The following is a 27,966-nucleotide window of genomic DNA, read 5'->3' on the forward strand; positions in this document are numbered from 1 at the left end:
ATCTAGGTAACTTTTTTGGAACGAAACGTAGGTAGTGACTATTCTCTTTGGAAACAAGTGGCAACACTGAACTAATAGTGAGCACCACATTATTTACAAAAGTCCAAAAAAATTACAAATAAATTGGAAGTTATTGACTTGTGTATGTTATACTTCTTATTAAAATAAATAGAGTAATTCAGTTCCATGTGCAATAGTAAGAAAATATAACATCTTGGTAATGCAGTGGTAATGCAGTAACTGCAGCTTAAAATGTTTTGACCATTGTTGTTTGTGTAATAACATTGACAGTTTCATTTCGAATGGCTATTTTTCCCCATAATCAAAATTCCAGGAAATTCTATGATTCAACACCGCCGCATTGATATCGGTGACTAATGTTTACTGCATGTGGTTTAATTTTTTTTTTGCAGTTAAAAATACAAACTGATTTGCCATGCGAAACAGGAAATCGGTTGCAAGTGCTAGGATGATGTGTATGCGTTAAAAATTGTACGAGCTGGTAGAAAATCACATACACGATGGTTCCTGCACCTAGTTGTCCCATAACATGGGACTATTGGACCGCCACGCCGTCAGATTACGTGGAGCTAACATGCCTGATGCCAAATTCCATATTCCTCTCTTTGAGAGTAAGTTGGAATGCAACATTGCATGGTGTGAAAGAGGTAAGCATTACTGGAATTTCGGACCAATCTTGGAATGAGTCATGCTTTATTTGCAGGAGAAGTAGGTCAAATGGTTGTGTAATGTGTTGTTCAAAACACAGATAACTTGACTTTTAATTTTTAGAAAGTAGATCACATTGTTTACATTGTTCTGAACTCTCATGACACTAATTGCTCTTGAATTTTTAAATTGGGCTGATATGATGTCTTAATAATATGACTGCAAAATATTTTATGAAACAACCAACTTGCTAGGTACATAAATATATTTCTTGCTTAGGTTGCATATCATAGAACAATGCCATTCTTCTCTGGGCTGGTTTCCGCACTTAAATGTTTCCATCTGTTTTGCGTAGAACAATGTCATATAAACAGAGTAAATAATGCATATTATTTCAATTGAACGTCAAGCAGAAAGGATTTGTACTGGATATATAGCTAGGACCCTCAATATGTAATAAGATTGTTATAAGCAAGTGCGAGTGGTTAAACTTGAGATTTATAGAGTGCATCTTGACTTAAACACCTTAAGTTCAAGTTATGTTTATCTTATAAGGAAGTTTATCATAGTAAAATTATTTATCCGCACTGGTCTAAAATTCTGTCAGATCATTATAGTGTAAAGTAGTTCATTACAGGTATTTCATACTATATTTATAATTACAGGAGCTATGGGACCTAGCAATGAAGCAACCCCTCTTTGGGATGCTCCGGGAGATGTCTGGCTACGTGTTCCAGTTCATCAACTCCCTAGCAGTTCCTGAGGAGGTTGATGATGAGAACAAGAGGGTGCGAGACATCAAACCTGCTCTTGGAGTGCTTATGATCATAGAGCGCTCCATACTGAGGCCTGGAGAAAACTTGTTGAACACACAGATCAGTCATTTGATAGGAAAAGGTGAGTCTTTTGCTAAAAATCATCATCATCATCATCAACTCCAATCCACTGCGGAATCTAGATCTCTTTTAGCCACAATCTTGTGCAGCTTGAATCTAGTGGCTCAGTCGTTAAAAATGTGGATAGAAAATACTTTAGCAAAAAACAGAACATTGGAGGGAAATGAAATAACCATGAGTGAATCTAATTGGCAATATCTTAGTTAAATAGGATCACTTTTTGTCTGTCTTTTTGCCTTTCTATCTGACTGTTTGTCTGTCTTTTTGCCTTTCGATCTGTATGTCTATCTGACTGTTTGTGTCTATTGCATCTGTCAAGACCTGTCAAGGAATTCAATAGGATACTTACTTCCCCTTGACTTAGAATCATGAAATGTGGCAGGTACCAATGTCTTATAGTACTAGTAAAGAGAAAAATTCGGAAACCAGTAATTTGTGGTTACATCACAAATATAATTAAAAAGTGTTATTACTTGTGCAGAACCCTTCGTGTGCAAATCCAACTGGCACTTGACCAGGTTTTTTTCCTTACAGTTGTATTACAGCTATTGAAGCTTAAAATACGTGTTATTTCAGGTTTAAATGAATTTGATAATTTAAGAAGTTCAGAAGTCAATGACTTTCGGATGCGAATGAGATACTTAGCGGAAGAGAGTTTACTGAAAAGAGCACAGAGTACACAATTAGAGAGGCTGCGGTATCACTGTCCACCAAGATTAGCGGACCATCCTACTGTGCCAACCACTTTACTCAGCCATCTGAACAACAACTGCTTCATACTGGTCACTAAGGTGGCTAAAACAGAGGTTAGTATTCTTATTTAGTCTTAATAAAGCACAGATTAATTAGTTAAAGAGGTTGAGATAACATTGTCCACTGAGATTAGCGGACCATCCTACTGTGCCAACCACTTTACTCAGCCATCTGAACAACTGCTTCATACTGGTCACTAAGGTGGCTAAAACAGAGGTTAGTGTTCTTATTTAGTCTTAATAAAGCACAGATTAATTAGTTAAAGAGGTTGAGATAACATTGTCCACTGAGATTAGTGGACCATCCTACTGTGCCAACCACTTTACTCAGCCATCTGAACAACTGCTTCATACTGGTCACTAAGGTGGCTAAAACAGAGGTTAGTGTTCTTATTTAGTCTTTATAAAGCACATATTAATTAATTAAAGAGGTTGAGATAACATTGTCCACTGAGATTAGCGGACCATCCTACTGTGCCAACCACTTTACTCAGCCATCTGAACAACTGCTTCATACTGGTCACTAAGGTGGCTAAAACAGAGGTTAGTGTTCTTATTTAGTCTTTATAAAGCACATATTAATTAATTAAAGAGGTTGAGATAACATTGTCCACTGAGATTAGCGGACCATCCTACTGTGCCAACCACTTTACTCAGCCATCTGAACAACAACTGCTTCATACTGGTTACTAAGGTGGCTAAAACAGAGGTTAGTATTCTTATTTAGTCTTAATAAAGCACAGATTAATTAGTTAAAGAGGTTGAGATAACATTGTCCACTGAGATTAGCGGACCATCCTACTGTCCCAACCACTTTACTCAGCCAGCTGAACAACAACAGCTTCATACTGGTCACCAAAGTGGCTAAAACAGAGGTTAGCATTCTGATTTATTTAGTCTTTATAAAGCACATTGTAATTAATTTAAGAGGTTGAGATTACATTGTGCTCTGAGATTACCGGTCCATCCCAGCCCACCATTTTACACAACCACCTAAACAAAAGTGGCTAAGACTTCTAATTTAGTTTTTATGATGCAAAGAGCTCAGATTTAAACAGGGTTGAGATAACATTGTCCACTTATCTGCTTCATACTTATTACTAAAGTGATCAGCACAGGTTTGCATACTAATTCAGTGTTTTGTAATTTAGTTACAAACCAGAGTACATCATTTGAATGCATCATTGTGATTTTGACGATTAACTTTAACTTCATTGTTGTTATCAAATCAATAAAAAAGTTTGTTACTATAGTGTTTTTATTTATTAATTATAATTATATTATTAGTAGATATTTAAGAAACTAAGTTAATATAAATAACTCAATAATCTTAAAAAAAAAAAATAACGACAATGGGAGTATGGATGCTTGCAGCAATTTTAGTTAATGATAAAATGAGGCAGGAGGCAGTTATTTGACTGGCGGACGGTCATTTAACTGCCCGTGCATTCCTGCAAGCTAGGCCTGGTTGCCAATTTCTAAATTTCAGCATCTTCACCAAAGTCACCGATTTCTTACATCATTGGAAATGGATCATTATTTTGGTCTTAGGGGCATACAGACTAGTTACATGACAAAAACCAACCTATGCGTCCCAAAGTTGTCCTGAGCTAAGCCTCATAGGAGGCCTTAGAAAGACGTCTCCGATTCAACCCAGGTAGACCCTTGCACTTGGCGATGCTGTAACGTTATTCTGGCTAGCCTACTCCAGCCGAAAAAAAAAACTGTTTTCGAAAAACATTTATTGATGTCTTGAAATCAGTTGCTGGTTTCTTCCTCTTGCTCTTCCACTAATTCCTCTTCATCATTCTCGCCTTCTTCTATCCATTGTTTGAGAAGTTCCTTAGCTTCAGCCCTGCGAATATAATTAATCATTTCAATTAATATGCAATAACAGCTCTGGTAAATGTGACCCTAGATTTTGTCACAGAAGAGCTAGGATAGATACTACAGAAGTAAAGTTCCTAAGAACGCTTAGATTTTTTTTACACATAGTGCAGCGCAAGCGAATTCTCATCAGACACCTTTAAAAGTACTAGTAGACAAACAAAAAAAATTAATTCCATACTTTGGCTTTTAAACACCACTGTATAGGAATAAACAATCTCACAATTGTCTAGATAGATAGAGTATCTACTAGTTTCAGTTCAGTCTTCCACCAAAGCCGATGTAAGTCAATTAAAAAAGCACTTCAAAAATTGCTGCAACTGGACTTCTTGCTGTTGCAATCAATTGCAGTCCCACCTAAAGGTTGAGAGGTTGCAAAAAATGTCTCACCTTTCCTCAGGAGTAAAAACTCCTTTATTGAGTCTCTTAAGTCTTGGAAGTGCTGCAAGGATTTCCACTCTCAGTTCAGTGTCCTCTTCCTCTCCTGCGGCATCCTGATCCTCTTCTCCTGTGCCTCCCATGTATGGACAACCTTTCAGTATTAACGTTTCCAGTGCAGGAAGGACCTTGAAGTTGAATAAAACCATAATTTCTTATGAGATCATGAGATGTACATAGTTTAGTACCAAAAACCGGTCAAGTGCGAGTCGGACTTGCACACGAAGAGTTCCGTAACATCGTACAAGATACCTATACCTAACACCTTTATGTAGAACTCTGCAAGTTAATACCTAGTTCGTGTATTTCACGAGTGCGCGTGGCTCGTGCTTGTGTTTAAGTAAATGTTTGCGTTTGCGAGCCCTACTCGTAACTCGCGACACTTAGGCTGAGATCTATAGAGCGCACTTGATTTTGCTGAGATTTAAGACACTGTTAAAACGAGATAGCGCTATACCGCTGGCATAAATTCGTCTCTTTTTAACCCCCGACTCAAAAAGTGTTATAAGTTTGACGTGTGTATCTGTCTGTGGCATCGTAGCTTCTAAACTAATGAACCGATTTTAATTTAGTTTTTTTTTTGCTTGAAAGGTGGCTTGATCGAGAGTGTTCTTAGCTATAATCCAAGAAAATCGGTTCAGAAGTTTGAAAGTTATCAGCTCTTTTCTAGTTACTGTAACCTTCAGCTGTCGGGGGTGTTAAATTTTTTTATTTTACACTAGTTAACTTCTAACTTAGTTAGTTAGTTAGTTAGTTAGTCTAAGCAAAGCGCTGTATAGATTTCAACCTCGTAATATGCTTGCACGACGTAACTAAAGTTCACGCGCGCTCGTGAAATTGCAAGAACTACAAAAAGAAAGAGTTAACTCACCCTTAATTTCTTGACTTGTCTCAAAGAAGCAACTCTACAGTTTCGCAGATTCAAATACTGCAGCTTCTTCAGGCCCGGATGGAAACCGTACAGTAACTTGATCGGATTATTTCTCACATGTAAAATCCTCAAATTAACTAATCTTTCTATTCCAACGAGAGTAGTAATTTTATTCCCAGCCAAATATAAGCTATCCAAATTAGGAAAGTCGAAATCTGAGATGTCTTGAACCAAATTGTATCTGAAGTCTAAACACTTTATATTCGGCATTTTATAATCGAATTGTATTTTTTTAATTTTATTATAACCCACTTCCAAGGTACACAGTTCTGGTTGATATACATCGTGAACAGATGTTATCGAATTGTTATTCATTATCATAACTTGCATGTACTTCATTTTCTTTAGGGCCGCTGAGTTGAGTAAGTTTTTGTCGGCGTGGATTAATATTAAAAACGGTAGTTCGGTGACTTCCTGTAAGCTTTCCAAGTCCAAGCTGTTATTGGAAACGTCCACAAACTGGAGGTGTTGGAAGGATTTGATGGCGGAAATATTCGTCAAATTCATTCCGGTGCAAGACGCCTTTAAATATGTGTACCTGAAATAAAGTGATTCTCATTATATCACACTAATATTATAAAGGCGAAAGTTTGTATGTGTGTGTGTGTGTGTATGTTTGTTACTCCTTCACGCAAAAACTACTGGACGCATTTAGCTGAAATTCGGAATGGAGATAGATAATATCCTGGATTAGCATATAGGCTACTTTTTATCCCAGAAAACCAAAGAGTTCCCACGGGATTTCGAAAAACCTAAATCCACGCGGACGAAGTCGCGGGCGTCAGCTAGTCCAACATAAATGTAACTAAATGAATTGAAATTTTCTTAATTAGGTCCTTAGAATGATTAAATATTGGAGAGCTAAAAGATTTTGTACATATTATAGCATCGCTACATACAATATGGTATAAGTGAAATATAAGTGAAACGATCGAATGTGAGTGAGCTAGACAGAGTTCAGCTTCGCTTCTGTAGTGTCTCATAACACTTATGGAAGTTGACTTTGTCCGCGTGGACTACACAAATTTCAAACCCCTGTTTTACCCTCTTAGGGGTTGAATTTTCAAAAATCCTTAGCGGATGCCTACGTCATAAAGGCAATCTGCATGACAAACATCCCGATCCGTCCAGTAGTTTGAGCTGTGTATTGATCATCGATGGTATTGATAGATCAGTCAGTCAGTCAGTCTTTTATATATTTAGACTAGCTGATGCCCGCGACTTCGTCCGCGTGGATTTAGGTTTTTCGAAATCCCGTGGGAACTCTTTGATTTTCCGGGATAAAAAGTAGCCTATGTGCTAATCCAGGGTATAATCTATCTCCATTCTAAATTTCAGCCCAATCCGTCCAGTAGTTTTTGCGTGAAGGAGTAACAAACATACACACACACACACACATACAAACTTTCGCCTTTATAATATTAGTGTGATAAAAGGAGGACTATAAGTACCCATCTCCTTCAGCAGTTTTCCCAAGTAGGCTCAATCGAACGCTGACCTCGGATCTATTCAGCCGTCTCTCCGAAGAGAAAGTTATCTGTGCATTCTCTTCTAGCTCATCTTCTGTTTCTTCAGGCGCTTCGCCTGGTACTTCCTCTGGCGCATCCTCTGGCAATTCCTCTAGTTCTATATCATGTTGTTTTGCAATATTGAAATGTGATTTTAACATTTTTACACCTGTTGTTTGTTTATGAAATCGTCAAGATACTACCAAGGTAATGTGTCACAGTGACAAAGTGTTTTTAATATGCAATTAAAAAAGTGAAAAAGTTTTATTGACATCAACATAAGCGTTTTTTTATAAAATAAACTTAAATCTTAAACTTAAAAACTAAAATGAATTAAATCTTAAACCTCATCGAGACTACCGCAGCGGGCATTCTACCCAAGATGCTGGAAGCATTACCCCTTTGGATGGCCAAACTAATTCTTTGTCCACGGTAGCTGCAAGCTCTCGGGTCCTCGGTTCACTCGATAACTATTTTCGAAATTTCCTCAAAAAGAGCTCGAGCCCTCGGGCCGCATGGCCGCAAAGTCTTCACGCCAAAAGGCACAAATATGAATCTCTCATCGAGGTATTAGGTAATTTGAACTTGATCGATTTTTATTTTTCATGCTATCAATTAAGAATCTGATTGGTTAATTGAACACATCTCCTCTCCGCTCCACTTAGGTGGAAATCAGTACTAATATTCATAAATATAATAGGCCATTGTATTTGTAAGGGAATAATCTTACAAATAGTACTGTATTGTACATCAAATTTACATTGAAATGTAATTATAACAAAGTAGATGTTTGTACAATAGACCTTATCGCTAAAATAGCGATCTCTTCCACGCAACCTTAGGGTAGAGGATATAATAATTGAAGCCTCAATAGCTCAACGGATATAGGAGCGGACTGAAATCCGAAAGGTCAGCGGTTCAAACCCGAGCCGTTGCACTATTGTCGTACTCACTCCTAGCACAAGCTTTACCTTTAGTTGGAAGGGAAAGGGGAATGTTAGTCATGATTAAAATGGCTGATATTCTTTTAACAAAATAGAGGATATAAAAAGTTGATTAAACACTGGAATATTAAATGAGTAATTCTCTTCCAGTTCTCCTTCACGTCGAATGTGTCAGTCAGTTTAACGCCGCAGCAACACATAGAGACCATACTACGGAAGAAGGCCAACTCGCTCAACATGCGCGGAGAAAACCCGCGGAATTACGTGCTCAAGGTAATGCTCATACTGTTATACTGCATACACCTTATTTGATAGAGGCATTGTTATTTTCCAAATGGTTAATATTTATAGATCTGTCAGCCAATCAATCACCTTTTCCTTTTATACAAATTGTAACAAGAACGCTACCAAAAAGTTAGGGTTATTATTATACTACCTAAACACAATCCAATGCCAAGCATCATTTGCCTTATCTTGTAGTTTTAGTGATTTAGAATTTTTCAAACCCGCAATGTATAACGTGCAAAACTCGGGTCAACGTCCCCCTACGACGCGGCATTGACTCCAAGTGGGCTATTTACCTAACGTACGTTTACCTCTAGCGTCAGTCAGATGTTTTATTTGCAGTATTGAACTTTTAAAAAATACAGGATTTTTAAATTATTTTCGCGGTTTTTTGTGGCACCTTATCAGTACTATCACCTGTTTGCTAGCGTTCTGGTTACAGCCTGTATAGATCTGTCAGTCAGTTAGTCAGGGGGCACGGCAGTGCCCCCGCCAAGACGAGCCAAACGGCGGCCGGGGCGCTACGTACCTTTTTCTCGAAGTGTTTCGCCGTATTTTCGACCCGTCATAACTTCGGTCTGGATGACGCTAGAAAGCTGAAATTTTCAGTATAAGGTGTCCTCAGCAAATTTACCAAATATACCAAGTATCAAATATCTAGCTTTTATGGTTACATATTTATTGATACCTAAAATACGCCGATTTCGTCCCTCACTGATGATCATCAAAACCTCTACTCAAAACCTCTAAGGTACTTCCCGAAGTCCTAGAAGACTGAAATTTGGTATGTAGACTAGAAATTGACTACAAACTCCAGGAAAATTAAGAAATTGGAAATGCCCCCCCTCTACGCCTCTTATGGGTGAAGCAAATCTGTAAATTCTGTCGCTAGAATGCTGATATTTTCAAGATAAGATGTCCTTGGCAGATTTATTAAACGCATTGAGTATCAATTGTCTAGCTTTTATAGTTTCATATTTATTGACAGTCAAAACTTCTAGTCTGTAATTCTAGGGTACTTCCCGAAGTCCTAGAAGACTGAAATTTGGTGTGTACACTAGAAATTGCATACAAACTACAGGAAAATTAAGAAATTCAAAATTTTTCCCCTCCACTCCCACGTATGGGGGAAGCAAATTATTTGTAAAGTCTATCGCTAGAATGCTGATATTTTCAGGATAATATGTCCTTGACAGACTTATCAAACGTACCAAGTATCAATTGTCTACCTGTTATGGTTTCAGATTTATTGCCATTCAAAACCCCTCTAGTCAAAAGTTCTAAAGTACTTCCCTAAGTATTAGAAGACTGAAATTTGATATATCTGCTTTAAAATTGAGTTGCAAGATTCCACCCAAACAAACATAGTTACATACATTGCAAGTGGAATAAAAGCTTTTAAAAAAAGAGGTAACGATAGAGAGCGGGCCATGAAAATGATGTAGGTACCTACAAAAAATAGATCAAAAAAAAATCTAGGGCACCTGCCAAAAAGAAATGAAATCCCACCAAAAACATTTCATGTAAAATGTTGCCAAGACTCACAAGTTCATAATGCTTTCACTGTTAAAAAGTTATGAGATCTCTAGTAGAGCCAAGCCCCTAGCTGAGCTTAGAATTGCGCTGCCCATGGGACCTATCCCAAGTCCAAAGTATATAGCTCTTAAATGCTCTTGAGTATATCACATTTATAACAATAAAGAACAAATAACTCTACTTAGAAGCTCTGATTTTACAAACCCTAAATCTTGGTTAAAAAAGTACGGCTTGGCCGTTTAATGTTCGTGAAACTATTACATGACATAACATATTATATTAAGGTCATAAGGAATAGTTTGTTCGACAATTACTAATTTGTATTATACTTCATGATTGTCGCACAAGATATTCCGGGCTTAAATGTCATATCAGATAAAAGTACCACGAACATTAAACGGCCAAGCCGTCCTTTTTTAACCAAGATTAAGGGTTTGTAAAATCAGAGCTTGTAAGTAGAGTTATTTGTTCTTTATTGTTATAAATGTGATATACTCAAGAGCATTTAAGAGCTATATACTTTGGACTTGGGATAGGTCCCATGGGCAGCGCAATTCTAAGCTCAGCTAGGGGCTTGGCTCTACTAGAGATCTCATAACTTTTTAACAGTGAAAGCATTATGAACTTGTGAGTCTTGGCAACATTTTACATGAAATGTTTTTGGTGGGATCACCTTTTCCTTTTTAATATACATATTTAGATACTGAGCATATATATAACATGATAGGTTTGCGGGCGGGAAGAGTACCTGCTCGGCGACCACCCACTCATACAGTTCCTGTACATACAAGAGACGCTGTCCAGAGACGGCGTGCCGCAGGTCATGACGGTCTGCATAGACAATATAGCACGTGAGTTAAATTTTATCTGTGAGACCATAGACTTGCAGCTTGTTCCAACAATCCGCGGAATTGCAATTTAAAAAAAAACCACCCATGTTTTACATGAGTAATGTTCCCCTTCTCCCTCCAAGAAAGCGTAAAGCTCGTGCCACAAGTCGGTACAATAATATTCGCATCGTGGAAATCACATAAACTAACTCTGGTACCTTTCCTCAAAATCGGTAAACGGATGGGTCGTGAAAACGTACCAGACAGACAGACACACCTTGGCATTTATAATATTAGTATGGATAGAGAAGTATGGAAAAGGTTAGAGGAGGCGTTTGCCAGAGGGCAAGCAGACACTAACCAGGCGGAAACAGATGTCGTTCCGGGATCTGATATTGATCTTTTGTAAATGAGTGTATGCCAATAATTGTAGCAGTAATCCTTCTCATCCTACTAATATTATAAATGTGAAAGTGTGGATGTTTAGATGTTTGAATGTTTGTTACTCAATCACGCAAAAACGGCTGAACGGATTTGGATGAAATTTGAAATGGAAAGAGATAATATCCTGGATTAGCACATAGGCTACTTTTTATCCCGGAAAATCAAAGAGTTCCCACGGGATTTTGAAAAACCTAAATCAACACGGACGAAGCTAATGAAATAATAAGTGTAACTAAATAATGATTATAAATTGTACCTAATAATATTGTAATTGTAATGTGTCTGTAATAAAGGCTTATAGTATTATTATGGATAGTATGGATATGGATAGTCTGCCAATCCGCACTTGGCCAGCGTGGTGAACTTTTGCCAAACCCCTCTCTTTCTAAGAAGAGACCCGTGTTCAGTAACGAGTCGACAATGGGTTGATGACGATGATGGTGATGTTGAATTCCGTATACTATTTTAGTAGGTTCAGATATCCAATACCACTCGCTGCCGGAGCGGACGCGGCTCTCCTCCGATCAATCGAACACTATAAGGAAGAAGAAAAACTACGAGTCTTCGTGGAAGATAGACAAGAACTACTCCTGCATTGTACAAAGCGTTGGCGGCCTCAACGTTGACCCGGGCAGGCCTGTTGAGGTAATTATCTCGTTTATTTCTTTGACTGTAAACCTCTTTCTTTCTTTCTTTCTTCTTTTTGGGCTGCTTTCTGCACTTAAACCAATGAAGTCTTCACTCCAGCCATCTAAGCTCGCTCCAGAAGGAATGGAACCTCTTATAAGGAATGGAATTCAATAAAATATGAATTACGTGGAGTATTCAAATAATTGCTGCATCAAGATGAAAGAAAATCGGAAAAGACGAAAAAAGATTGATTTGACACTAACGTGAAATTCCAATATGAAAACTTCTTTCTTAAAGTACAAGATCTTAGTTTGACCAATCAGTACTTAGCGTTTCACTTACGATAGTTTAAACGTTAAATCAGCGCTTAGCGATAGCGTCCGTAAGATATTTTGCCAGAACCGTTTCCAAGTAATACTTATTTTATGATACCAGGTGGTTTGCCAAGCTGGCATCTACCACGGTGGCAAGCCTCTATGCGAGGCGCGTAAGACGCGAGTGGCCGTGGTGAGCATGGAGGGAGAGGCGCAGTGGAACGCGAAGCTGCAGTTCCCCATCAAAGTGTGCAACGTGCCGCGCATGGCGAGGCTCTGTTTCGTTATCTACGAGATATCCAAGGCCAAGAACAAGTGGAAGGCGAATAAGGTGGGTATACTTTTTTAATCATGGGCTCTTTTCAGAACGTAGACTTCACCGTCGTTCGAGACTTAGTTTGCTTAGACTTAAGTTTCAGTTAAAACGAGACAGCCAGGGGTATAACGCTGTCTCGTTTCAACAGTGTCTTAAGTCGCCTGAGCAAATTCAAAGCGATATAGATCTCAGCCTCTGAACTCACTCCAGCATCTAAACAGACTACCCAGATCGGCAAAAGTGCAAAGAGTAACAATTGTGAATGCTTGTAGTAACAGCTTTAACATTACGAGCAACGTGACTTTGCCGCGACAAATTGTCCAAATCTTAAAAAAATGTGCAAGGAGCTATGTATAATGTATATGAACCGCATTGCTGCGGTCATGACCGCAAATATTTTTTGACCTTTTGACTCCAAAAACTCCCATTCTCGCGTTGAAGGCTAGAACAGGATCAAGGTTTATCGTAAAGCTGTTTGAAAATAGACTTTTTGAACAATATCATGTGACTGTTCCTTTTTGTCCACAATAATATTTAAAAAAATTACGCAGGCAATAAACCGAACCGTTTTTCAGGACACAATCAACAGGCTAGCGTGGGCCAACACAATGGTATTCGACTACAAGGACCAGCTACGTACTGACGGCGTCACGCTATACATGTGGACGCACGTTGCGGACGGCACGCAAGGCGACGACCTGCTCCTGCATCCGTTGGGGACGGTCGTGTCCAACCCCAACGTAGAATCCTGCGCGGCGCTGCAAGTGCGATTCTCCAAGTGAGTGGAAGGTGGAATTTAGTACCCTCAACTACTATTTTCCAGTTTTTTTTTCAATGGTTCTCTACGGAATTCCTCTGCTAAATTCGGGAGAAATTGTGGGTGCCATCCCAAATGATAATTTTTTAAAGGCTTAGCTGTTGAACTTAGTGCCAACTCTAGGATCGTCTGACGCATAGATAGCACAAGTGCCACAAAAACACTGTTAACCGTTTAAGGAGACTCAGTAGCATACGCCTCTTTGACATATGCCTTGTGAGACGCTGCCAACATATGTATAAACGAAGGTCGCATCTATTACCTACATATGTTTGTTCGAAAAATAATTTATTGAAAATATATTTTTAGCTACGACTGCCAACACCCAATCCTATTCCCGAAGCCGGAATCAGTAAAAGCGTACGCCGACCAGCTGGAGGACGAGGCTGGTGAAGCGGTGGCGACGCTCAGCGAAGACTTCGAGAACCTTCGCGCAACGGCCGAGAAGGATCCTATGTATGAGATGCACGAACAGGACAAGAAAGATATTTGGTCTTCGAGGTTAGTATCAGTTTTGGACAGTCACTGAATCATATCTTAGGGTAAAACTTAAAAATAGCTTGTTCAATTAGGCTGTTACAAGCCCATTTTAGCTGCTTATTTGGTCTGTCATATGAAATTAAAAATTTGTTGTTGATAGCCATTCTTTTCAACAGAGAATACTTCCGAGTTGCGGCCCCAGAGCTATTACCAAAGCTATTATCCTGTGTGGAATGGACGGAGCGAGCTGAAGTGGCCAGGGTGGTCAGAATGTTGGCCACTTGGCCTTTGCTGCGAGTGGAATCTGCCTTGGAGTTGCTAGACTATGCCTATGCTGATGCTGCAGTCAGAAGCTTTGCGGTCAAATGTTTAGCTAAGATCAGGTAAATTCTCCAATAGACTTTTACCGACTTTCCTTACTTTTTGTGCCTATCAAAAGATTGTTATACATAATATGGCAACACCATATCTAAATATTTGATTGGTTAAAAATCTTTGTTTAACACAAGTAATATTATATTTCCATTTTTACACAATACCACTTAGACTACTACACCTCAGGAGTAAATACAACAATTGGGCTTTCAAAAATGGTTTATATTGGACTAAATATTATGGCAAAAGTGTTAGTTACTGTGACATGCACTTCACGTGTGCATGGAAATTTATAATTACTAAAACTTGACAACGTTTTCCATTTCGTATCATCTACCTGTCTACTTTCTACCCAAGATCCTGTGCCACAAAAAACCACATCAAAGTCGAGTCAGTTAATCTTGGCCGCTTTTACTCCACCACAAGTTGCCTGACATTGGTGAATCCATCACCAATGTTTGGGAGCATGAGGATGCGGGCCTGACTGTATTAGGAAGATTTTTCTCCAGACCGGTATGCCTAGCTGGTCCAACTGTTCTATCTTGGAGTTGTTAAAGCTATAGTGAAAACTTCGTTTGCGCGATTCAGGCCCCATGCGGAGAGATTGTTGATACCCGTGGCGACATCTAGTTTGTTCTTCGTGAGTTATTTCGCAGGCTCGCAGCGCGTGATAGATCCTTTCGTATGATTGCGAGTAGCGTCATCTAGTGTCAATATGTGGAGAAAGTGTGTAATAAGGTTTGTTGTTACAGTGACGAAGATCTCCTTTTATACCTGCTGCAGTTGGTGCAGGCGCTCAAGCACGAGTCGTATCTCATGTGTGACCTGTCAGTGTTCCTGCTGCAGCGCGCCTTCGACAACATGAACATTGGACACTACCTCTTTTGGCACTTAAGGTACGTTCTCCTGCAGTGACGATTCTTCTTCTATACCTGCTGCAGTTGGCGCAGGTGTTAAAACATGGGTAACTCAAGTGCAACCTATCAGTTTTACAATGTTTTAAGGTATGTCCACACATAAAAAAATTAATCTCTTCTCAGAGGCATAAATTTTTGTTGCGAAAAAAAAGCGAATCTCTATGAAATATTTCAGCTTTTTAAGTCCAAGGGTCCATAGAAGAACCAAAGTAATCGACATTATAGACTCATAGGTCCCAAGGTGCTAGAATGGCGACCTCGCATCGGAAAGCGAAACGTTGGCATGGCAGTCCCCCCCACACACACTAGTTGAAAACATCAAACGAGTCGCAAGGAGCTGGATTCAGGCAGCACAAGATCGTGGCGTGTGGAAGTCCTTACAAGTACCTACAATGCCCAGCAGTGGATGTCCATCAGTTGAGGATGAAGTCCAAGTGTTTGAGCTGGGCGTTGATGAGTCAGTCAGTGAGTTAGTACGGTTTTCGTTATTGTTTGAGATTGTCATTGTTTTGTTGTGTTGCCATTAGATCGGAGATGCACGTGCCGTCGGTTTCGGTGCGCTTCGGCTTAGTACTGGAGGCGTACTGTCGCGGCTGCCAGGACCACATCAACAGCCTCATGCGGCAGATCTCCTGCCTAGACAAACTTAAATGTAAGTCTTTCATTGAGTTCTTTAATTAATCTTCTAAATCTAGGGCAAATCAACAGCAAAGTGTTTCTTGTTCATCACACTAATTCACACTAATATTATAAAGGAGAAAGTTTGTATGTGTGTGTGTGTGTGTGTGTGTGTGTGTGTGTGTGTGTGTGTGTGTGTGTGTGTGTGTGTGTGTGTGTGTGTGTGTGTGTGTGTGTGTGTGTGTGTGTGTGTGTGTGTGTGTGTGTGTGTGTGTGTGTGTGTGTGTGTGTGTGTGTGTGTATGTATGTTTGTTACTCCTTCACGCAAAAACTACTGGACGGATTGGGCTGAAATTTAGAATAGAGATAGATTATACCCTGGATTAGCACATAGGCTACTTTTTATCCCGGAAAATCAAAGAGTTCCCACGGGAATTTTAAAAAACTACATCCACGCGAACGAAGTCGCGGGTATCAGCTAGTAAGAGAATATTTTAACATTAAATAGCCAAAATTTTTAACCAACTTCGAAAACAAGAGGAGGTTTTAATGCGCGTATTTTTGTATTTTAGGGGCGAATCAATGCATTCGCAAGAAGAAGGAAATAACCAAAGCCCGCGCCGCACTAAGGCAGCATCTCGAGGAGCAGCACTGTCTGGAGACACTTTCCGACTTTGTGTCGCCGCTCACCCCTAGTTTAGTTTGTAAGAGAATCAAGTGAGTTAGAGTTTAGACAGACGGACTGTGTTTGGACTGTAAGCTAACTGGTTGCAAGTTGGTGTGTTGTTCTATCGTAGTTGACATAACTCCGATCCGATTAAATAAATGATTTTATTTAATTGTAACTGCGTGCTGTCAGAACTTGCAATCCAAATGCAACCTGTTTGTCTTAAATAATGATTGTAATAAAAAATATGATACATTATATTTTTTAAACAAATTTTTTTACATATAGACAGACAAAAATAATTTCTTTAGACTGTATGTATTGATGATAATATATATTTATAAAAGAAAAACTCATTGACTGATATATGTTGACATATTACGTTATCTCCAATAGTTAGAACTGTGCGTTGGCACAGCTCTAACTATTGGACGGATCGGACTGATTTCATCGCTCCGATCGGTATGCAGATAGTTTTTATGACGTAGACATCCCTTAAGAAAGGATTTTTAATAATTATAACCCTAAAGGCAAATGAAAGATTAAGGAGTGAAAAAGTCTAAGACTGTCTAAGATTTACTTCAGTAAAATTAAAGAAAAAACAATTGGATAGCAACATGTATCTCCAACCAAAAGATGTTCGTTAACAGGCCTGAAGGTTGTCGCGTAATGGACAGCAAAATGCGTCCGCTACTGCTCGAGTTCGAGAACGTGGATCCCACGGGCGGCGACATCCGCATCATACTGAAGGTGGGCGACGACCTGCGCCAGGACATGTTCACGCTGCAGATGCTGCGTATCATGGATCGGCTATGGAAGAACGCTGGATACGACTTTAGGTGGGTAGCTTTACAGTTTTCTAGTGAAGAAAAGTTAAAAATCTTTAGTGACCCGAACTCTTCGAGTCATGAGCAACTCCGGGATTTCGTTAGTCCTACTTAAGTGTTGAATTGGAAGTTGCTGTGCTTAAACTCCTTCAGAGGAGATCCTCAATGCGAATGTGAATATGAGACTCTCAGAATCTGTTAAGAACCACCTGCCTAAAGCTATGAAGATTGTTGCGATATGGATATCAAAAAGTGTCTGCTACTGCTTGAGTATGTGGACGTCCGCATAATACTGAAGGTGGGTGACGACCTGCGCCAGGACATGTATACGCTACAAGCGTCTGGACCGGCTGTGGAAGAACGGGTGTTATGACTCTAGGTGGGTACAACTCCAGGCTAGTACTGAGAGTTTCTTGACAGAAAAACCTAATACCTGTTTTTGGCTTGACCCGGGAATACAAGAGCTCGTCATCTGAAGTCAAACATACTGACCAATATGGCCCAAAACTCAAGATCGCAGATCCAACTGGGCCAACAAAAGCTTATTGGATGTTTTATTTTATAGATTAAATCCTTACAACTGCATATCGATGGAGTACGCAGTAGGCATGATCGAGGTGGTGGACGAGGCGGAGACGGTGGCCAACATCCAGAAGCAGTTCGCGCGCTTCAACGCCACGTCCGTCATATCCAGGGTCAACTTGTTCCGTGAGTTCTTCCATTTCAAATTTGGAGTTTGAAAACAACAGCACTATCAGTGTAGCAATGCGTTTTCTTGGCTTATGTGGCTTTGTTTATACAAAATGTCGGTTATAATGCTCGAAACAGCAAAGTCCTACCCCTCCGTTTCTTTGACACTTATGCAGGGCACTTATTTACTTTTCGACGTCGCAGTTTTTTTTTAATGTTAGGTTGCAACTGGTGCGCAATAATAACTAAATGTCTATAACCCTCCTTTGGGCTTCGCCGCAGTCTAATAAAAAGACACAGACCGTCACTATAACTTGTCCTCTACCGTCATGTTGGTACCATTGCTAATCACGCAATAATAAACTCTAAGTACTAAGTAATAAAGCAAACAAAGCAATAGTGCCAACATGACGGCAAGGAAAAACAGCCCATTAAATACATTTTTTTTTTCAAACAGAATGGCTCCGCAAAAAGAACCCGAGCGAGGAATCGTTCAACAAAGCGGTGGAGGAGTTTACGATGAGTTGTGCGGGGTACTGCGTCGCGACGTACGTTCTAGGCATCGCTGACCGACATCCAGACAACATCATGATCAAGGAAAGTGGACAGGTACAGAAATGTTACGTTACCAACGAGTACTACACCAAAATTGATCGATTTTTCAAATATTTGGGCATTTCTATCATTTTGATTCATTCATCTCATCATTAAGGTTTAAATTTTTGCAATGCGATGTACATGATTAATAAATTGATCTCACTGCGCAGATGCTTTCGTTCGCGCCACGAAAGCTGAATTGTTACAATTGAATTTCTACTTAAAACTCGCCAAACAGAAGCCGAAGGCTTGGCTTTGGACAGTCAGTTTTGAAGAAGCCGACAGGTTCGACTGAAATGCGTAAAAGTTTGTAAATGCTCTGGCATTTACAAGTTTTAAAATCAGCAAGCTGTTTTAGTTTCTCATTTTCTCCGCAGATGTAATATGTATATAGCAACGTAACTGTTTCTTGTTGCAGCTTTTCCACATAGACTTCGGACACTTTTTGGGCCACTTCAAGAAGAAGTACGGCGTGAAGCGAGAATTCGTTCCGTTCGTGCTCACACACGGGTTCATACACGTCATCAACAAGGGGCAGCGGGGCGGGAACAACGATCTGCTGGACTTTAAGATCTTCCGGGAACTCTGTGAGACGGTGAGTCCAGCTTTTCCACATAGACTTCGGACACTTTTTGGGCCACTTCAAGAAGAAGTACGGCGTGAAGCGAGAATTCGTTCCGTTCGTGCTCACACACGGGTTCATACACGTCATCAACAAGGGGCAGCGGGGCGGGAACAACGATCTGCTGGACTTTAAGATCTTCCGGGAACTCTGTGAGACGGTGAGTCCAGCTTTTCCACATAGACTTCGTACACTTTTTGGGCCACTTCAAGAAGAAGTACGGCGTGAAGCGAGAATTCGTTCCGTTCGTGCTCACACACGGGTTCATACACGTCATCAACAAGGGGCAGCGGGGCGGGAACAACGATCTGCTGGACTTTAAGATCTTCCGGGAACTCTGTGAGACGGTGAGTCCAGCTTTTCCACATAGACTTCGGACACTTTTTGGGCCACTTCAAGAAGAAGTACGGCGTGAAGCGAGAATTCGTTCCGTTCGTGCTCACACACGGGTTCATACACGTCATCAACAAGGGGCAGCGGGGCGGGAACAACGATCTGCTGGACTTTAAGATCTTCCGGGAACTCTGTGAGACGGTGAGTCCAGCTTTTCCACATAGACTTCGGACACTTTTTGGGCCACTTCAAGAAGAAGTACGGCGTGAAGCGAGAATTCGTTCCGTTCGTGCTCACACACGGGTTCATACACGTCATCAACAAGGGGCAGCGGGGCGGGAACAACGATCTGCTGGACTTTAAGATCTTCCGGGAACTCTGTGAGACGGTGAGTCCAGCTTTCCCACATAGACTTTGGGCACTTTTTGGGCCACTTGAAGATTATATTTTGCCATAGTGTATTGGATTCAATGTCTTTCTTCAAATTCAAATTCAAATTCAAAATATTTTTATTCAATTAGACTTTTACAAGTTCTTTTGAATCATCAAAAGCATCTACCACTGGTTCGGAATGCCTTTCCTACCGAGAAGAACCAGCAAGAAACCAAGCCAAGCCCTACTCTATAAATTTTTGGCGTTGGATTAAAATATTGTAACTTCCAACATATTTCTATAGAAATTGTCAGAGAAATACCATTTACTTTCTTTTTACAGGCATTTAAAATCCTTCGAAAACACGGGCATCTTATACTGTCGCTGTTTTCAATGATGATCTCTACTGGTTTACCGGAGCTTAGTTCGGAGAAGGATCTACAGTACCTCAGACAAACTTTGGTAAGAGGCCAATACCAATAAACTGCCTTAGCTTTTTTAAAAGTTCAGTTGTTGTTTATTCAAAGTGTAATTTCGTGATTCAAGGTAATGGACCTATCGGAGGAGAAGGCGATAGAGCACTTCCGGCTGAAGTTCGACCAGGCGGTGACGAGCTCGTGGACGGCGTCCGTCAACTGGGCCTTCCACAACATGGACAAGAACAACTGACAGTGACCCGTGAGCAGGCGCCTCAAGCGCCGGCCCACCAAGCACGCGCCGCAGACGCTGTGAGAGACTCGTTAGGCGTTATGTTACCCTGGTACTTTTTGAGTTGTACACGAATTCTAAAGACTGAAACAAACGCGCGACGAACGCTTGTATAGGACGCGCGCGTACTTGTTACGATTTGTTATACAGGGAACAGCATCAATCACGAAACGTGTTCAACTTGTAGTACTAGAAACTATGCTGAATACAAATGAACGACAGAAATTTATAGTGGTCGCGCGCGTATCTGTGTACGATTTGTTATACAGTATACAGTATATCAAACTGATTGCGCGCGTACCCGTGTACAATTTGTAGTTTGCTATGCGGTCTCAGCTTGTGATGCCTTGAGACACCAGGACCTCGACTCTTAGGTGCGCTTCGCAGTGTGTACGCCTTCATATTTCGTTTGTCGAAGTAAAGGAACGATCGGAAGAGAGATGAGAAAGAACCCACCAGAAGACAGTGACCCGTGAGCAGGCGCCTGAAGCGCCGGCCCACCAAGCAGCCGCAGACGCTGTGAGACTCGTTAAGCTTTATGTTATCCTAGTACTTTTTGAGTTGTACACTAATTTAAAAGACTGAACAAACGCTCGTCGGAAATTAACAAAGGACGCGCGCGTATGCGTGTACGATTTGTTATGCTATTAGGCATGACGCACTAAATGCGTGCGTACGCGTGTTACTAGAAACGTTGAGTACAAACGCGCGACAGAAATTTGTTGTACAGGCAACAGTATGTAGTATGCACGCTGATCGCTCGCGTACGTGTGTTCATTTTTGTAGTATTCCATGCGATCTCACAGCTCGCAATGCTTACAAGGCGTGACATCAAGACTTCAACTCCTACGCGTGCCTAGCAGTGTGAAGGCCTCCATACCTCGTGTGTTGAAGCAAGGGACTTATCGGAAGAGACATGAGCACTGAACAACGTGCGATGAAAGAACACAGGAGGCGCGCGTACACGTGCACTATTTGCTATAATATAGAACTGAATGAACTATAACTCGTGCGCATTAACATGGCACCTGGCTCGACAACAACCCTCCTCCCACTTCCAAGCGCGATGTCCCGCTCTCGCCGAGCCGCCGCGCCGTGCGAGACCAGTAGCGGCACGGCGAGAGCGGGGCATCGCGCGGGGAAGTGGGAGGAGGAATTGTGTTCGAGCGAGGTGCCATGTTAATGCGCACGGGTAATACCACGAAGTGTTTTTAGGCTTCCAATTTAAGTTGGCACTGTAAAATATGTAGTTATAGTAGTACGAGTAATATCCCACTGTCGCGATTTAAATAAACAAAAAAATTATACTATTTTCCGTATAATTTAGTCTATGAACGTTGAAGGTCTTCACAATATTGTGGTCAAGTATCAAACACAGTCAACGTTGAACCAAATCACAGAGATGATTAGTGCTTGAGTTAGAAAAATTAACTTTGTATACAAATTAGTAAAGTTTAAAATTAAATAGACTTGTGATATAATATAAAACTTTTAAATCAAGTCGTTGGAAGCTATTTTAAGCTCTACAACCATATGCTTAAGGTTTATAATCGAAGATTGCAATTAGATTAACTGTTTCGAGTTGAGGCTTGGATAGGATTTTTCTTAAATATGTAAAAGCTCAAAAGTGAATGTGCATACATTGAAAGTCTTTTATTAAAATAAGAGTAAGCAAGTATTTTATTGAATGTATGACAATGTAAAATGGGTTCTATAAGATTATCCAATAAAGCATCAACACATGTGCCAACTCTGACAAAAATCGGCCGACTTTTTCTTGTCAGGTTAGCAAGTCAGCCCGACTAAATTGTCGAATTATTTGTTGTTATAAACTAAATTGGAATTTAGGTTGGCTAATTTGTTGGCATATCTATAGATGCTTCAATATACACAAAATGTACTTTATTCGATTATTATCGCTTAAAATTATGTAACTTGAAATTATACTGTATTTACCCAAAATCTTTAATATTATTATTGAAACAGAAAATTTTACTGTTTATATGAATTTCATATTATTAAAGCGCTCCTTCGTAACTAAAGTTACGAGCATCTAAGCCAAATATATGATATAATTATTATTGAAGTCAAAACTTCTTCAGGCACGTTGGGTGATTTTGGGATGGAGAAAATATTCAAGGTCGCATCACCGACATGCTAATTTCAATAGTTCTCGAAGTGCCGATAGATTTGGTACTAATGTTACTGGTTTTAATTTACAAATTATGAATTTTAATTTTTGATACTACAATTAATTTGAAAATATTGGTATTTAATAGTTTTAATTTTTTACATCTGTTGACAGTCCCCACTTATTGCCTTTTTTTGTAGAACTGAGTCCTTTTTTTATTTTGTTCTAATTCTCTACCATCTAATTGTTCTAGGCTGACCTTATACCGGGATACCTTTTATCCCTAAATTATGTATAATCTGAACACATGCAGATGAGCTAGGTATCATAGTGTAGCAGTATTATGTCCTAGAATTTAGGATTGCAAGGTTTTTTTTTTTTGTAGTAGCTCTAGAGAACCTCACGGTGTCATGAACTAGATAGGGATGATGACTAATACTAGTCAAATTAGCGACTTTTTATCAAACGTCAAAACGCTCGCTTAGGGTGCTTGAATGAAATACATAGATGTGACGTCATAAACATTTGATGTAATTTGACGTATTTTTTTAGTTAAATTGATAAAAAACATGGTTAGCAATCTCAAAACTAACAGCGGACGTTGATTTTACGAATTGCGGAAGGACACTATTAAATAATTCGTGAGAAATAATTTATTTTTGACATAGGCATCATCCTTGTACCATCCTTGTTTTGTTTGTAGTTAGTGGCTTTTATGGAGATGCCATATAAGGTACTTTATGCTTGCGCGGGCAATGGCTTCAACCTTACAGATGTACGAAGTGGTTTTTTTCTCCGGATTGAAGTACTACTCTGTCAAGCTAAGTTTGCACCTCGCGTCGATTACGTCACATTGACGTTTAGGTACGGTACGCGAACCGTACTGACGCGACAAGACGACCGCGGGGAGGTGAGCGGGTAAGGGGGAGAGGCGCCGCATTCCAGCGAGGTGCAAACTTAGCGCGACCGAGTTATAAGTTTTTGTTATGCAGGCGCTGTTGACTACTACAGCATCTTATATAGGCTTAGTATAAGATTTAAATGTAAGCAATGTTGATATAATTCGAACGTCGAGACACTTTAGCGTTAAAGTAAAAGGGACTTAAGTAACCTTGTTTTAAAGTTCAAGTTTGTCCATATATCTACAACCAGTGCTCCAAACGGAATGTTGCGAAATTTAAATCGGTGATACTAAATTCTCTACTTTAAATCAAGGAACTTTAGGCTCATTTTACTCTGGAGTTATTGTGTGAGAAACACATTCGAATTCTGTCAGCTTTGGTGAGATGTTAAAATAGTGAGGTGATAGTGGGGTGTGTCTGGAAAAATCTTGTACAAAGCCTACAGAACAAAAGCGAAACGAAATTTGATTTCGAATGAAAATGCCTTATCGATCTTAGCGAAAATTCGTTCCGATATAGGTAAAGTCAAATTTGTAGAAAAATTAACCTAAGAACTAGTAAATCATGCGAATGTTAATTAATTGTAATATTATGAATTATAAATAATAATCTGTATCATAAAAATACTCTTTGTATAAAATGATTGGCTACTTTATTATAATATGTAATTATATAGAAAAGTTTTGTATAAATATGTAAACAAATTATTTGAAACTAGATGATTTTGTAAAAAAAAACTAGTAGGCACATTTTCTGGTATGTAATATCTTACGCGTAGATTCTTTAATACATTTATCTATTCATGATCAATAAATCAAATAAGTGTTTAAACTATATAACCATTTAAAATCAATTTCTAAAAACGGTAAATAGTTATTATATTCTCTATAATTTGTGCTTGCGCGATTTGTATACGAAAAAACCATAATGTAGAATTTTATTTGTTCTCGATTAATCATAATGTGATCTTTCAGTTTTATTTTGTTTCTATTGCATACAGGTTTTAGTACGAGTTTACACGCTGATAGATTTCGAGTATAGAAACACAAATGTCAAAGTAAAATGGAGCTTAATTTTCTTGTTTTATGGTTCAAGTTCGTCGATACATTTATAGCGGCTATTTATATTCCTCAGATAAAAGTTATTTCACGATTGAAAAATCGCCCCTAAGTATATTTCATTCTAACATTATTTCTATGTCCGAAATCGATCAACGTTCTCGTGTTGTGACTCATGCTACTAGATCGCGCGCATACAGTTCATTAATCTTGCGTATCTCTTCTGTTTAAGATTTTCTTTAAGATTTTCTCTCTAAATTGTGTAACAATCTGTATTTATCACTATAATAGTCACATATACACAATAGGTTCACAACCTCTTTAGTCTGAGATCTGTAAAGTGTACTTTGACTTTGCTCAGACAAAACGAGACAGACTAAGGTCGAGGCCAAACGAGCGTAATTTTGTGAATTGTCAGTCGCGTAATTTCGGTCGCGTAATTTCTGCTGCATTCGGTTTCATACAAAAGTCCAGTTCGTGCCACACGGCGACGCAAAATGAGTTGAACTTTTGTATGAAACTGAATGCAGCAGAAATTACGCAACCGAAATTACGCGACTTACAACTCAAAAAATTACGTCCGTTTGGCCTCACCCTTAAGCTTCCGTTAAAACGAGACAGATTTAAGCCAGCGGTATAACGTTGTCTCGTTTTAACAGTGTCTTAAGTCTGAGCAAAGTAAAGTCCGCTCTATAGATCTCAGCCTATAACTACTCGACATCGATCTCAGTTGTCTAAAACTACAAATACTGAACGTGGCGTGTCTAATAATAATTAACTAACGCAGAGTTTAATGTCTCGTCATCTACTTCGCAACTTGTAAAAACGTATTTACCAAATATTATTGCCATGAAAATATTAGTTTGAACTACCTAGTTGATAAGATTGAAGGGTATACCTAGCTTACATGCGTTGTTTGTATGCATTTGCGCATATGCATATTATGGTCCGATTTTCAATCAAATTACTGTTAATGTTTAGCAACTTTACAGTTTGTTAGCCTTCCGCAATTTCTTGCAGAATTCACGGGTGTTCACTTGGTGTACAACTCACAGCCACTCAACTTCTTGCATGTTTTGTAGTCTAAGGTTGAGATCTATAGAGCACACTTTGACTTTGCTTAGACTTAAGACATTGTTAAAACGAGACAGCGCTATTACAACAAGCCTGCTGACATAAAACCGTCTCGTTTTAACTTTAGCTTAATCTGAGCAAAGTCAAAGTACACTCTATAGATTTCAGCCTAAAAACGTGTAGAAATTGATATGGCAATGATAGTGACTTCTGTAAGAACTTGCCACTAAATTTTGGCTTGTTTTCTGAATACCAGTAGGTATTCTAGAAAACCTGCATCAATCATTATTACAATCGTAATTGTTGTGGGCTGAATTTATAGTATTCTTGTTGCAATAACGGATTGAATAGTGAGCGAGCGTCAACCAATCAGAGCTGATTGCGATCGTGACATTGTAACTGTCATTCAACCGCAATCGAACAGCTGAATACTACATAGCGTCTAATTTGTATTAAATGTTTCATTATAAATTGTCATAACTGCCAAACTTATGTCACATTGTAAAAATTCACATATTTTGAGTTACTTGCGTTTACTTTACGGAGATCGAAGGCGGTGTATATGTTTTAGTATTTTATATGTAAATTTGTGAATGCATGCAGTCCGATGTCGGGTCATGAATGATTATGTTGTAATATTGTTAAGTTTTATGGCTAGTGCACATTATTCTAGTTTCTAGTCGCTGCCCGAGTCAAGTAAGGGTTTTTCAGCATTGACTGAAATGGAAAGCGTCGTCTACATAATACTAATTTACAGATAATTGAAACAAACATTACTGTGTATGTAGTGTGTGTTGCAGCGAAAAGTGTGTTGCAATCGGAACAAGACAAGTGTGCCAGTCTTCATGTAAAATGTGGCTGATTCTGCTGAATACAATCTCTAAACTAAACAGAAATGACCGTTATAATTGTATTGCTTGGCCTTTCACTATGGTCTACGCGGAAAAGTATAGAACAAGATTTTTTAGTTAGTATTTTAGGCAATTTAATTTGGTTAGAGATTGTGTACAACAATATATGAGTCCAATCGCCGTCTGTCACATCACGATACTTGTCAATGCAATGTGAATCCCAAATGGTATGGACTAAGCACACTACATTATTTTGCGTTTAGAGAATTTTAATATTGCACACTTGATTCAGTACGTGAACTAAAACACCGTTAACATGATTTGAGTTGGAGCGCTGGATGAGATCGCTGGACTGGAATAGGCTACTAGAGTAATGTGAACCGGTCATAATAAAATTAATTTAAGGCTCATAAAACATCGCAATTCTATATTCAATAGTTCCTTTGTACGTGTCATTTGTAATCAAGTAATCAAGTAAAGAAATAATGCATTATATTCATTTAAATAAATATTGTATAAAAATAATTTACCGAATAATTTATTATTATTCGCTTATCTCAAATATATTTTTTTTTAAATAAAACAATTTGCATACTTGAAGGCGTCTTTTTTATTTTAGTATACCTACATGATCTATGAGTATATTTTTACTAGATTTTATCTACAACAGTCGGTTTCATCAACGCAAAACCTGTATTATATTTTTATTCATTGATTGCGGTGAGCGCTCCTAACTCATTTACTGCCTGCGAAATGTAAGGTTTGTAAGTTTTTTGTAGGAAGGTATCTCTGGAACTACAGAACTGATTTTTGAAATTCTTTCACCATTAGAAAGCTACATTATTCCTGAGGCTATATGAGCTCCCTACGAAAATTGTAATAAGCTATGTCAAAAATGCGTTTCCTACATCCCTCACACTCGCATGTGAGGCGCTAGTGTCGCAGCCGCGAGTCGAGCTCAATTAGTAGAATAGCAAATGTGCTACATCTAAGGTAACATCCCAAGTGCAACCGATGTAAATATTATTTTACACTAGGGAATCACACAGCAGGGCGAGTCGCTAGTCACACTAATATTATAAAGGCGAAAGTTTGTATGTGTGTGTGTGTGTGTGTATGTTTGTTACTCCTTCACGCAAAAACTACTGGACGAATTTGGCTGAAATTCGGAATGGAGATAGATAATATCCTGGATTAGCACATAGGCTACTTTTTATCCCGGAAAACCAAAGAGTTCCCACGGGATTTCGAAAAACCTTAATCCACGCGGGCGAAGTCGCGGGCATCGGCTAGTTATAAATAAAGAAAACTGTGGTCAGAGCTCATGGAGCTTACTCAAATTGTCTACAATTGAAATAATTGAGCTTTTCAGAAACTGCTATGCATTGAAGAAACAGGAGGTTTGAAGTTTAGGTCAGGATCACTCCTGTGAAATAGGACACCCTAGCCTAGCGATGGGTTTTAAGGTGGGTATTCACAGACCAGTGTCCACTAAAGTGATTTTTAGGCAGCTGCAGACTTACCTAATAGATGACGTAATAATTTTT

The 27,966-nt window shown here is 39.2% G+C and overlaps 2 protein-coding genes and 1 long non-coding RNA gene across 3 annotated transcripts; 1 reads left to right on the plus strand and 2 right to left on the minus strand.

Moving 5' to 3' along the window:
- The first annotated feature begins 58 nt into the window (after nt 1–58).
- On the plus strand, nt 59–20,707 carry LOC123878438 (phosphatidylinositol 4,5-bisphosphate 3-kinase catalytic subunit delta isoform). The gene is made up of 20 exons (XM_045925613.1): nt 59–142; nt 414–668; nt 1,335–1,566; nt 2,142–2,371; nt 8,176–8,298; nt 10,574–10,697; nt 11,590–11,765; nt 12,186–12,395; nt 12,956–13,158; nt 13,507–13,698; nt 13,854–14,060; nt 14,805–14,948; nt 15,497–15,621; nt 16,160–16,304; nt 16,905–17,093; nt 17,647–17,789; nt 18,229–18,380; nt 18,787–18,963; nt 20,038–20,157; nt 20,242–20,707. Exons 2-20 carry the CDS (start codon nt 522–524, stop codon nt 20,362–20,364), a joined length of 3,162 nt encoding a protein of 1,053 aa, XP_045781569.1. The 5' UTR covers nt 59–142; nt 414–521; the 3' UTR covers nt 20,365–20,707.
- LOC123878456 (leucine-rich repeat-containing protein 23-like) lies at nt 3,888–7,271 on the minus strand. Its single transcript, XM_045925630.1, has 4 exons — nt 7,025–7,271; nt 5,514–6,111; nt 4,595–4,770; nt 3,888–4,172 (listed from the first exon to the last, which is right to left on the minus strand). The coding sequence occupies exons 1-4, from the start codon at nt 7,240–7,242 to the stop codon at nt 4,076–4,078; spliced, it is 1,089 nt and encodes a 362-aa protein (XP_045781586.1). The 5' UTR covers nt 7,243–7,271; the 3' UTR covers nt 3,888–4,075.
- Nucleotides 15,701–27,013, minus strand: LOC123878467. Its single transcript, XR_006798830.1, has 3 exons — nt 24,360–27,013; nt 17,291–17,294; nt 15,701–15,710 (listed from the first exon to the last, which is right to left on the minus strand). It is a non-coding gene; the product is annotated as an uncharacterized LOC123878467 (long non-coding RNA).
- Nucleotides 27,014–27,966: the final 953 nt, after the last annotated feature.

The sequence above is a fragment of the Maniola jurtina genome, chromosome 3, assembly GCF_905333055.1.
Source record: "Maniola jurtina chromosome 3, ilManJurt1.1, whole genome shotgun sequence".
NCBI lineage: Eukaryota > Metazoa > Arthropoda > Insecta > Lepidoptera > Nymphalidae > Maniola > Maniola jurtina.

Excerpts from the sequence above, each read along its gene's own strand:
- LOC123878438 (XM_045925613.1), top strand. The coding sequence starts at position 522 with ATGGTTCCTGCACCTAGTTGTCCCATAACATGGGACTATTGGACCGCC. Across the intron at positions 13,159-13,506 it reads CTGCAAGTGCGATTCTCCAA|CTACGACTGCCAACACCCAA; the intron begins GTGAGTGGAAGG and ends ATATATTTTTAG. Across the intron at positions 14,949-15,496 it reads TACCTCTTTTGGCACTTAAG|ATCGGAGATGCACGTGCCGT; the intron begins GTACGTTCTCCT and ends TGTTGCCATTAG.
- LOC123878456 (XM_045925630.1), bottom strand. The coding sequence starts at position 7,242 with ATGTTAAAATCACATTTCAATATTGCAAAACAACATGATATAGAACTA. Across the intron at positions 4,771-5,513 it reads GACAAGTCAAGAAATTAAGG|GTCCTTCCTGCACTGGAAAC; the intron begins GTGAGTTAACTC and ends TTCAACTTCAAG. Across the intron at positions 4,173-4,594 it reads GTTTTTACTCCTGAGGAAAG|GGCTGAAGCTAAGGAACTTC; the intron begins GTGAGACATTTT and ends TTATATTCGCAG.